This window comes from Theropithecus gelada, chromosome 1 (assembly GCF_003255815.1).
Source record: "Theropithecus gelada isolate Dixy chromosome 1, Tgel_1.0, whole genome shotgun sequence".
Classification (NCBI taxonomy): Eukaryota; Metazoa; Chordata; class Mammalia; order Primates; family Cercopithecidae; genus Theropithecus; species Theropithecus gelada.
The window spans coordinates 75,907,926-75,920,476 of NC_037668.1; the positions used below are offsets into that span (position 1 = coordinate 75,907,926).

The 12,551-nt window shown below is 38.0% G+C and overlaps 1 protein-coding gene across 1 annotated transcript in view; it reads right to left on the minus strand.

The window, feature by feature from the left end:
• Nucleotides 1–12,551, minus strand: part of LOC112611020 (selection and upkeep of intraepithelial T-cells protein 1) — a 218,108-nt gene that overhangs the window by 11,667 nt on the left and 193,890 nt on the right. Inside the window, exons 8-9 of the mRNA XM_025364736.1 lie at nt 10,627–10,741; nt 10,077–10,190 (exon numbers count right to left, since the gene is read on the minus strand). Coding sequence (XP_025220521.1) covers nt 10,725–10,741 — 17 coding nt within the window. The 3' untranslated portion in view covers nt 10,077–10,190; nt 10,627–10,724. The remainder of the gene's footprint in view (nt 1–10,076; nt 10,191–10,626; nt 10,742–12,551) is intronic.

The window sequence follows — 12,551 nt, forward strand, 5'->3', positions numbered from 1 at the left end:
CCCAAGGAATGCCCACTTTCTGGCTGACCCATAGCATCTACGATGGATGGAGCTGGGTAGTGGGAGAACACACGGTGCCCCCACAACAGGTACCATGATGTATAGAGCAACATTGGGATAACATCACCGTGGGGTGGTTGCCTACCATAGTCTACACAAATACAATATGTCACCACACCTTTGTGGAATAGGTAGCCTCATCAAGGTCAGGCTCCAATGTGCTTTGTGCCCCCAGGAAGTTCGTGTCTGTGGTGACACAGGATGGTCATGTTTGTCAGCAAACTAGACTGGCTACTGTACCTGGGGGTGGACTGATATGCTTGCCAGTGTCATTCCCACGTTGCTTAGAGGCCCACGTAAGTGGGAGATGCTATGTTCCCAGTTTTTGTGAGTGTGATGAGCCCCCTGGTGACTCTACCTCTTAGCCTTAACCATCCCTGGAGCAGGTGTCATAACTGTAGAAATGCAAGTTATGGCCCTTGTGGAGCACATTGCTTGAGCTTTGAGTTACACCCGAGTTGCCATCCTTCTGTTGACAGATGAGGTTGATCAAATCCGGAAGGTGGTACTGCAGAACCAGATGGCTCTAAACATATTAACTGCTGCCCAAGGTGGCACCTGTGTTCTTTTAGGAACGCAGTGTTGTACCTTCATCCCTGACAATCAACAAAACATAACAGCTTTTCAAGAAGTTTCCCAGGAAATCAAGGCGGTTGAGAGCCTTACTGATGACCCCCTACTGACATGGTGGGCATCTCTGGACTCTGGCCTATGCTGGACCCTAATAATTATGGGCAGCATAGTGGGAACATTAGTAGTAAGTTGTTGCTCCCTGTATTGCTGCCATGGCCTTTGGTTCCAGAGTTCTGCCCTGTGGGCACGTCTCCCCATTAGAAGGACTTCCTCAGCCTAGCGGGTGGAGTGTAAGAAAAATGGCTGTGATTCAGTCAGGAACAGGCTGAGGTAGACATCATTACAGAGGGTCTGGAGCACAGGCTCATAACCCTGTGCAGTATGTAATCAAATTTATGCAGCCATTTTAATGTAACCTGTTTGTGTGAGCTCATACTGCTCCAGTAGCATTGTGAAATGGGCCCACACCTTCGCTGAGATGACCAATGTTTGTAACTTGGATCTGCACTGCCCTTCCAGCAGCAGCTCTGGATGGTTTGCACTGGTACATACATCCTTTAAGCCATATTGTCTGTGAGTAATATAATGGCACTGCTGACTCTGTAGGAGACAGAATAAAGCCACGTCCCAGCTGCCTACGGTCCCTCGAGTGTTCTTTCAGTTACCTGCCACACATCCACCAACTCCCCTCGAACCCCAGCTTGGGTTGGAACCTGACACGTGGTTGTACTAATTTACATTCTTACTAACGGTGTGTGAGAGTTCCCTTTTTTCCATATCCTTGCCAGCATTTGTTAGTGCATGTCTTTTGGATAGAAGCCATTTTAAGTGCGATGAATCTCATTGTAGTTTTGATTTGCATTACTCTGGTGATCAATAATCTTGAACACATTTTTATATGTCTGTTTGCCATTTGCATGTCTTCATTTGAGAAATGCTTATTTACATATTTTCTTCATTTAATTAAAAAAATTTATTTTAATATTAACTTTTATTTTAAATTCAGGGGTACATGTGCACATTTGTTACATCAGTAAACATGTGTCATGGGAGTTTGTTGTAAAGATTATTTCATCTGCCAGGTATTAAGCCTAGTATTCATCAGTTATTTTTCCTGATTCACTCCCTCCTTCCACCCTCCACCTTTTGATAGGTCCCAGTGTCTCCTGTTTCCCTTTATGTGTCCATGTGTTCTCGTCATTTAGCTCCCACTTATAAGTGAAAACATGTGATGTTTGATTTTCTGTTCCTGTGTTAGTTTGCTAAGGATAATGGCCTCCAGCTCCATCTATGTTCCTGCAAAGGAAAGGATCTCATTCTTTTTTATAGCTGCATAGCATTCCATGGTGTATATGGATCACATTTTTTATCCAGTCTATCACTGATTGGCATTTAGGTTTATTCTGTGTCTTTGCTATTATGAATAGTTCTCTATGAACATATGTGTGCATGTATCTTTATGATGAAACAATTTATATTCCTCTGGTTATATACCCAGTAATAGAATTGCTAGGTTATAGTTCTGTTTTTAGATTTTTGAGGAATCACCACACTGTTTTCCACAATGGTTGAACTATACAATAGTGTATAAGTGTTCCCCTTTCTTCACAACCTCACCAGCATCTTATCTTTTGACTTTTTGATAATAGCCATTTTGACTGATGTGAGATGGTATCTCAATTTGGATTCAATTTGCATGTCTCTAATCAGTGACATTGAGCTTTTTTTCCTATGCTTGTTGGCTGCATGTATGTGCAGCTCTTCTGGTATCAGACAAAATAGATCATAAGGCAAAAAACTTTAGTAGAGATAAAGAGAAGCATTTTGTAATAATACATAATGATAAATGCATATATGTAGTACAATGTATCAAATTCACAATACATATAGGTATATGCACACATCTTTTGCCTCTCATTCCTATTTTACTATCCTTGTGTGTATCAAGGACACACACTAAGGTCAAATTGTATGTCCTTCTGTCTGAGATCCTATCCTTGTTACCTCTATAATTCTTATTCTTCTTTCACAAAACTTTGTCAAGTTTTTCCAAGTTTTATTGAGTCCATAGTTTGGTTTTTGCATTCTGGTCCCTTTTGCTGAGCACTCTGTAGTCTGACTTTCTGTCTGCCTCTATCTGTGACCCTACAAAGCTCTCAGCCTCCTGTTACTGTGACCTAAGTAATAGTATGAACATATTCCTAGTAGACTTTCTGGAGAGGAAGGATGGTCTGGTAGGCAGTTGTCTGCTTCCAGAAATAATGCATAATGGTCATTGCCATGTATTTTGGAAATTAAGCTCAGCCTGTCTGAGCTTGCATAGTTTACTTTGTTTGTGTCAGCATTGCTGCCTCATCCAGGGATTGGTTCCCCTTATCAACTTCCAGTTTTATTGCATATGACCTAGCCAAATTCAGTTCAAATTTTGTGTAAGTCACAAATATCCTTTTCAGGAAAGATTGCTGCAAGTCAGTATAAAAGATAAATATTAATTCTATTCTCAATATTGGATGTATTAAATGGGATTCCAGGCAGGGCCAGCAGGAATGTGAACTGAAATAATAAAGCAGTATATCTAAAAATGGAATGAAAGTGCAAGGAAAGGTAGATGCTAATGTCAATCATTCATTTTACTTTCCCTCCAGTTACCAGAATTTAATCCAGATATGGCCTGAGTTCTTTCCTAGGTTCTCTGTACTCTCTTCAGTCCAAGCTCTTAACCACTCCAAGCTCCTACCTCTTAAATGGAATCCCATTTTCTCTGGACTGGGTTACTGCTTGGTTCAAAATGGTCCTCCATACTTCTTATCTTTGTCATCACACCACTTCAACACCTAAACGAAGTTTCTGCAATGCTCATTAAAATTACTCACAATCCCATCCCATATGCTATTTCAGTTAGAAAAAGGCTTACTGAAGAAAATACACAATTTTACACATATTATACCTGCCCATTGTTGAGAAAAATGTAACTCCTGTTCTTCTAGTTTATTGGTTGTCTGCCTATCATTGGCATCTACTAAGAAAGAAATGTGTTGGACAGTGGGTGAGAAGAAATGTGTCTTTTATTCTTCGCTCTCTTTTCTTCTTGAATATTCAGGAAATGTTTCCTTTTCTGACTCTCAGAGAAATAAGAACTCAGCTGAGATAATGGAGTGGGCATAGGAGTAACAAGAATAAAAATTCAGTTTCTCCAGCTTGCTTTAGAATCAGCTGTTTTGACATATATTTAACATTTCATAGTATATAATTGCAAGTGGAAGAACTTGCAGTTTAAAGAAATCTTTTGAAAAGTAAATGGTATAATCCCTCTATGTTTACATATTCTACAGTATTATGTTTGATGCTATAAATACTATGATTTTCTGGCTGATTAGTGAACAGAATCAAGGTTCTTAACTTTCTCTTGTACCAGAAAATGCAAGTAGGATGTCAAAGTCCTATTTCTGTTCATTCATATTTACATTTAACAGACTCAACGTTGATCTTTTGCTGAGTAGTCTGGTAGTCTGGCTTCACTAACATGAGACTAGTTCCATCTAATACATAGAATATTGAGAACATAATTAATTTATCTTTTATACTGACTTGCTGCAATCACACAGCCAGCAAATAGCATGCAAGATTATAATTTAGAGCAGTCTGATTCAATTCATTACGTCACTACTTTCTCAGGGTGTGTGTGGGTTGTCACATGGACCATGAAGATATCAGATTTGGAGCCCTTCCTCTTCTTCTTCTTCTTTTTTTTTTTTGGAGCCCTTCTAATAGGGGATTTTGGAAGTCAGTAAGATACTAATCTAGGATCTGGTAGAATGAAACAAACTGTCTGGGCAGTTAGTCTTATTTAGCAGGCTGTCTGGGTCCAGGACATCGGAGGTCAGAATCAGCTAAAATAGCCCCTCAGAGCAGATTGGGCAGATAGGCTTTGTTATTGTTGTTTTGTTTTTGTTTCGTTATGTATGAGCCTTGATAAACCTATTGTCAGAAATATTTTCAGAAAGGGCTTTGAGTGTGCTTTATTGTGGCGCTATGGGAAAGACTATTTGGAACCAAGTTGCATTGGATCAAGGCGGGGAGTAGTGTTGAGGAGTCATTCTCAGGAATTTAGGAGAAGAGTGCATGACAGAAGCAGTGGCCACACATGAGACACCAGAAAGATACAAAGATAACAAGCAGACCAATTCCAGCAGGAGGACAGCCTCCATAAACTGGTTCTGACTTGGGACAATTGGACTGGGTAAGCCTCAAAAATGTAAAATAGTGAAGTGGAGTGTCACGTACACTTGGGTATCTCATAAATATCTCCAATTAGATAGTGGAAATATTAAAGGTGTGGGTGGAGAATTGAGAAAAGTCTGAGTTAGCTGGTAGATTTAACTGAAGCAATATGGGAAAAAAATCTACTCTTTCTCAGGTCTGCTTCAGAGCTTAGGGCTTTCTGACCACAAGTGAGGGACCAATATTGATGAGTTGCTGCTAAGGTGATTAGTCCCTTTCTGCTTCTAAAAGAACTGCTCCAAGAAATTAAAATGGTGCGCTACAATATTCCATTTCAATAATGAGAAAGACTCAGTCTACTAATCTGCTCAGGCCTCCAATAGTACAGGACTTCACTAGATTAGCTTTGGCCCTCCCTTTAAGAAACGTCCATTTTACCATGCTTCTTATCTTTCTCATCATAGGGCACTCCAAAATGCAAATTCCTGTAGTCTCTCATTTCATGGATCCTTTTATGCTTTTAGTCTTTCATTTATTTTTTCTACCCATTCTATCTGTTGACCCAGGACATTCATCCGATTTCAGTTTACTCTACCCAATATTTCTGCCTTATTTATATAATTATCTACTTTCTTCCTTCCTGTGATAGTTAATTTTATTTTCCAATTTGGCTAGGCTATGATATCCAGTTGTTGATCAAATAGCAGTTTAGATGTTGTTGTGAAGACATTTTTTAGATGTGATTAACATTTAAATTCATAGACTTTGACTAAAGCAGATTACCTTCAATAATCTAAGTAAGCCTCATACAATGAGTTGAAGGCCTTCAGGAAAAAAACAAAAAACAAAAAACTGAAGTCTTCTGAGGAAGAAGAAATTCTGTGTCCAGACACCCCTTGGACTCAAGGCTACATCAGCAACCCTTCCCTGGGTTTCCAGATTGCTGGCCTGCCCTGCAGATTTTGGATTTGCCATACTCTGCAATCATGTGAGGCAGTCTTTTCAAACAAGTCTGTCTCTCCATATATACATCTTATTGGTTTTCTTTCTCTGGATAACCTTTCCTAACATTCCCTTAAAGAAAACTTGACTCTGCCCCATGGAAACCACCTACTTTGTATGTGTCACTAATTGTTACTGCTTTTCCTCTCCCACCCTAGATCAAAGAGCCAAGGGACAGTGTCAGCATTTTGAAGCTCCCTTTTATTTCCTTGTCTTTGTTACTGAGGCTATCCAACCAAAACAGTACACACTACTTTTATGCTTCTTGATTCAACAAAAGCAACCAACTTTCCTATCCCTTCCACGAATTCTTTCCAGATAATGTCTGGCTTTAGCCTATACATCTGGGACAGTGATATCTATCTTGAAGGGTAATTGTCAGAATTAGAGCCAATGTGTGTAAAATATTTAGTACTGTGAGACCATTAGTAGGCCCTCAATACATAGGAGTCAGCAATTATTATATTTGTATTCAGTATAGGTTCTTATATAATCACACGAGGCTTTGGTGACCAAAGGAAAAGCAATCCAACACCCCAGTTTCAAGATTGTTTGACCCTCATTCCAAAACCCTTCATCTGAACTCCTCTTTGGCCACTCATGACCATGGCAATGTCCTATAACACAGTAGTTTAAGAAGAGCACATGCTCCTTAAAGCTCTCCACCCACTCACCACAAACACATTTTATACATTTCAGTTAGAAAAATGGCTTATTGAAGAAAAACATTGCTTGCCTATTTTTATTTTTGTTCCAACTGTTTTTGAGGAATTTGTCATGAAAAATCTTTTCCAAATGGTACTTCATAAGTTTTCTTCTGGGATTTTTACAGTTTTACGTCTTATATTTAAGGCTTTAATCCACCTTGAGTTGATTTTCATATATGATATTTCATATATGGTGAAAGAGAAGGGTCAATTTTCAGTTTTCTGCATATGACTATCTGGTTATCCTAGCACCATTTAATGAATAGGGAATCCTTTTCCCATTGCTTGTTTTTGTCAACATTGTCGAAGATCAGACTATTTTGACAAAGTCTCCAAAAGCAAGTGCAACAAAAACAAAAATACACAAGTGAGACCTAATTCAACTAAATAACTGCTGCACAGCCAAAGAAACTATCAACAGAGTAAACAGACAAACTACAGAATGGGAGAAAATGTTTGCAAGCCGTGTATCCAATAAAGGTGTAATATCCAGAATCTATAAGGAACTTAAACAAGTCAATAAGCAAAAACCAAACAACCCCATTAAAAAATGGGCAAAGGAGATGGACAGGTACTTATCAAAAGAAGATATACACACAGCCAACAAACATATGAAAAAATGCTCAACATCGCTAATCATTAGAGAAATGAAAATCAAAACCACAATGAGATAACATCTCCCACCAGTCAGAATATGAGTATTAAAAAGTAAAAAAATGGACCAGGTGTGGTGGCTCATACCTGTAATCCCACCACTTTGGGAGGCCAAGCTGGGTGGATCACTTGAGGTCAGGAGTTCGAGACCAGCCTGGCCAACATAGTGAAATCCCTCTCTACTAAAAATACAAAAATTAACTGGGCATGGTAGTGGGCACCTGTAGTCCCAGCTACTCAGGAGACTGAGGCAGGAGAATCACTAGAACCTGGGAGGCAGAGATTGCAGTGAGCCAAGATCTCACCACTGTACTCCAGCCTGGGTGACAGAGCAAGACTCCATCTCAAACACAAAAACTCAAAACAAATAAGTAAATGGATAGCAGGTACTGGAAGCCAGTTTCTCTCAGAAAGAGGGAAGTTACAGACACACAAGTATAGAAGGTTAAAGTAAACTACATCACATTGGAGCAGTGTTAGAAAAAACAGTAAAAAAAAAAACAGATGCTGATGAGGTTGCAGAGAAAAGGGAATAATTATACACTACCGATGGGAATGTAAATTAATTCAGCCACTGTGAAAGCAGTTTGGAGATTTGTCAAAGAACTTCAAATGGAGCTACCATTCAACCCAGCAATCCCAGTACTGGGTATATACCCAAAGGAATATAAATAATTCTATAATAAAGATACATGCAAATATTTATCTCAGCACTATTCACACTAGCAAAGACATAGAATCAACCTAGATGTCCATAAGTGGTAGACTAGATAAAGGTAATGTAGTACATATACACCATGGAATGCTACACAGTCATAAAAAGAATGAAATCATGTCCTTTGCAGCAACATAGATGCAGTTGGAGGCCAGTGTTCTAAGCGAATTAATGTAAGAACAGAAAACCAAATATGGCATGTTCTCACTTATAACGGGTGGCTAAACATTGGATACTCATGGACATAAGGATGGCAACAAAAGACACTGGGGACTACTGAAGTGGAGAGGAAGGAAGGAAGGCAAGGGTTGAAAAGTTATTGAATACTTTGCTCACTACCTGGGTAACAGGATAATTCATATTCTGAACCTTAGCATTACCCAATATATCCATGTGACAAACTTTTTTTCAGCATATTAATAAAGGTCCCAGCCAGAGCTATTAGGCAAGAAAAAGAAATGAAAGACACCTAAATTGGAAAGAATGAAGCAAAATTATCTGTTTGTAGGTGACCTAATCATATATGTAAAAACCCTAATGACTAGTAAAAAACTTTTAGAATTAATACATTTATTTAAGTTGCAGGATTCAGATTTGACATACAAAACACACTTGTGCTTCTATACATAGACAAAAATTGACACATAAAAGAAATTATGAAATAAAAGCCCATTTGAAATAACATCAAAAGGAATAAAATACTTAGGAATAAAAGTGACTCAGGAGGTAAAATACTTACACATTAAAAAGTATAAAGCATTGATATGAAAAATTAAAGAAGATCTGAGTAACCAAAGCAATATTTAGCAAGATAAAAGCTGACATCACACTCCCTGATTTAAAAATATATTACAAAGATATAATAATTAAAACAGTATGGTACCACCATAGAAACAGAACCTATAGACCAGTGGAACAGAATAGAGACCCCAGAAGTAAATTTACACATTTACTGTCAACTGATGTTTGATAATGATGCCAATAAAAACAATGGGAAATGGAGAGACTCTTCAAAAAATGATGTTGGAAAAACTATTCCTGCATGTGGCAAAAGTAAATTGGACCTTTATCTCTCATCATGTACAAAGATGAACTAAAAATGGATTGAAGACTTAAATGTAAGAACTGAAACCATAATACTCCTAGAAAATAACATAGGCAAAAAGCCTTTTGACTTTGGTCTGGGCAATGATTTTTAGATATGACATCAAACACAAAGCCAACAAAAGCAAAGATAAGTAAGGCTACATCAAATTAAGAAGCTTCTGCACAGCCAAGGAAATATTCAAGTGAAAAGTCAATATATGGAATGGAAGAAAATAAGGCAAGTCCTATTTCTAATGAGGGATTCATATTCAAAATATATGAGGAACTCATTCAACTCAAGAGCAGAATGCCAAAAAACTCAATTAAAAAATGAGTAAAGAGCCTGAATATACATTTTTCGAAAGAAGACATGCAAGTGGCTAAGAGGCATATGAAAAAGTTCTCAACACCACTAATCATCAGGGAAATGCAAATCAAAGCCACAATAGCATATTATCTTACACATGTTCTAATGGTTATCATAAAAAAGAAATAACAAATGTTGGAGAGAATGTAAAGAAAATGCTTGTATACTGTTGGTGGGAATGTACCTTGGTACAGCTGTTATGGAACAGTAAGGAGGTCCCTCAAGAAATTAACAATACAATTGCCTTATGATCCAGCAATTACACTTCTGACTATATCCAAAGGCAATAATATCAGTATGTTGAAGAGATATTTGCACCCCCATGTTCAATGCATCAGTATTCACAGTGGTGAAGATATGGAAAAAAATCTAAATGTCCAGCAATGAATGAATGGAAAAAGCAAATATGATGTATATATACAATGAAGTATTATTCAGCCTTAAAACAGAAAAAAATCCTGCCATTTGTGGCAACACGGATGAAACTGGAGGACATTATGCTAAGTGAAATAAGCCAGTCAGAGAAAGACAAATACTGCATAATCACATTTATATGTGCAGTTTCAAATATTCAAGCTTGATATATCAAACTGAATTTTGTAAGGTGATCTTTGAGAGGGGATTTCCTTCACTTGGAAGTTTGACTGATACTTTGGTGTTCATGCTGCTGTTTATTGCTGCAGTGACTTACCTTGTCTTATCTTGATGCTGCTGATATGAATCACCCACTGTGAGTGAGCTGGTTGCTACTTCAGCTTTATCTTGCTCTCTCAGAGGCCGAGGGTAGATTGGTGTTTGCCAGGGGCTGGAAAAAGGAGGAAACAGGTTGATGTTGAACAAAGGGCACAAATTTTCAGTGGTGCAAGATGAGTAAGATTTAGAGCAATGTAACTATAGTTAGCAATACTGTATTGTATACTTGAAATTTGCTGAGAGGGTAGTGCTTATTTGTTTTTGTTCACCCAAAATAAAAAGATAACTATGTGAGGGGATTGATTGAGGTGATTTACATGTTAATTAGCTTGATTGTGGTGATTATTCCATAGTATATATGTATATCAGAATGTCAAGTTGTATGCCTTAAATACACACAGGTTTTGTGTCAATTATACCACAATGAAACTGTAGAAAGAACCAAATTGAATTCTGTAAGGTTATCTTTGAGAGGAGATTTCCTTCACTTAGGAGTTTCACGGATATTTTGATGTTCATGCTACTAGTTTATTGCTGCAGTGACTTGCCTTGGCTTGACTTATACTGATGTGAATCACTCACTGTGAGAGAGCTGGTTGTTACTTCAGTTCTGTCCTGCTCTTTTCTCACCTCATAGCAGCATTGGTTACCAAGGTGGTGTTTCTGAGAAATTGGAGGGAGCAAGGACGTGTTAAAAATCTGGATTGATTAAGTCATATTTGGACGATTAGTCAAATACTTCTCTTCCAATTGGGCAGTATCAGTCCCAGGTTCTATTCCGTAATTTTAAAAAATCTTATTTTCCTTTTTGTTGGCTCCTCTTTTGTGTCAAGAAGGGAAGTTTGCTACTAGCTTCTTCCCAACTTCTTTGGGAAAGTTCATTAAGACAGACATCTTGAGTCTCATAATTAGTTTACAGGCAGATAGATCCTGGGAAAGGCAGATAAAGAAAATAAGTTTGCTTTCTCTTTTGTCAGCTTGGTTTAGCTAGTAACAGAAATGGAACTTAGGGAAAGTATGTCCACATTCAGGATAAGAGCAAAGGATACTAATTTATCTTTAAGACAATGAGATAATGATTCGTCCTGATTTTTCCTTATGGTCAGCATCATTTAAACTGATCTTCCTCAGATTTATAGTGCTGTCTTCTTCAGAGGCTGTCAATGGACTGCAGGGTGATGATGTGGAGGCAGGTTATTACAGAAAAGACACATTCGTACTCTACTAGCGGACATCTGTCTATATTATAAGGAGTATGTTTCTTAGAATAGCAAAATTTCTGGTCAGCTCTGATTACCAGTGTTTCAGCTATACATTTTTATTTTTACTTAGTCCCCCAAGAAGAGATTATGTGGAGGATGCTTGTAATTCCTCCTCAACAAGAGGGAAAACAGGCATAGCTGCTACAGTCCTCTTTTCAGTAAGCTGTAAATAGTAGTTACACTTAATACCTCCTGCTCCAGATTCCCTTTTCCCTCAGCCATTCCTATGTTGGGATTGTTTTTTATCTGGTGGGAAGACTCAAATCTTAATTCCTAAAGCGTCTGAGTCTTTAGTGACCCTGCCTTCATTGCATTCCTGTGGTCTTTAATTAATTACTACTGAACTTGAAGTAATTGGATGTTTCTCAGAGAACTCCTTGGTTTTTAGGCATAATTCTTTCTTCCTTGATGGTGTTTATTTCCCCTTGATAGCTAGAATCAATTCCTTTTTATTGACCGGTTGATTCAGTGGCACTGGGAACCTAACTTGTCCAGGTGGCAGTCTCAACTTCCATGTCACCAGGACAGTGTTGCCTACTTACGTGACAGTGTTGCCTACTTACGTGAAGTCACTCGTTTCTTGGGAAGCCTTTTAGACTGACAGACCTCAGACTCATGGGAGTGAGAAACAAGAGTATATAATAAATAGATTGTTGAATATGATAGTAAAAGAAACCACTCCCACTTTTATCTCTCTAGTCTTGAAATTATGCATTTTGGTCACAAAACGAAAAAGCACCACATATAATCATTGATTCAAATAAAGGACTGCATTTTATGGGGTATTTTCAGCCTTGCAGATGTTGCTTTTCAAGTAGCAACATGTTTTTAGTAGGATATTGCAATGATCTAGATAGGCAGCTGCTTCTATGTAAAGAAATATATATATATATATATATATATATATATAGAGAGAGAGAGAGAGAGAGAGAGAGTAATATTGGTCAATTCCCTAAGTAGGAGTTCTTCACTGTACTTTTTTTGTGGTAAAATTAGTTCCTTGTTCAGAAACCACTTTGCACAGAACAGCATAATGACAATACAAATGTTGTCATATGTCTGTGCTTGATGATGCTGGCAGAAGCACTGCAGCCAAGGAAGGCATATTCGTATATAGGATAATTGTCCAATCCAGTGGGAAAAAAAGCTCTTGTCTCCCTATGGTGGAAGAGGTCCAGTATAATCAATCAGTAGAGAATGCGTGCCAATCT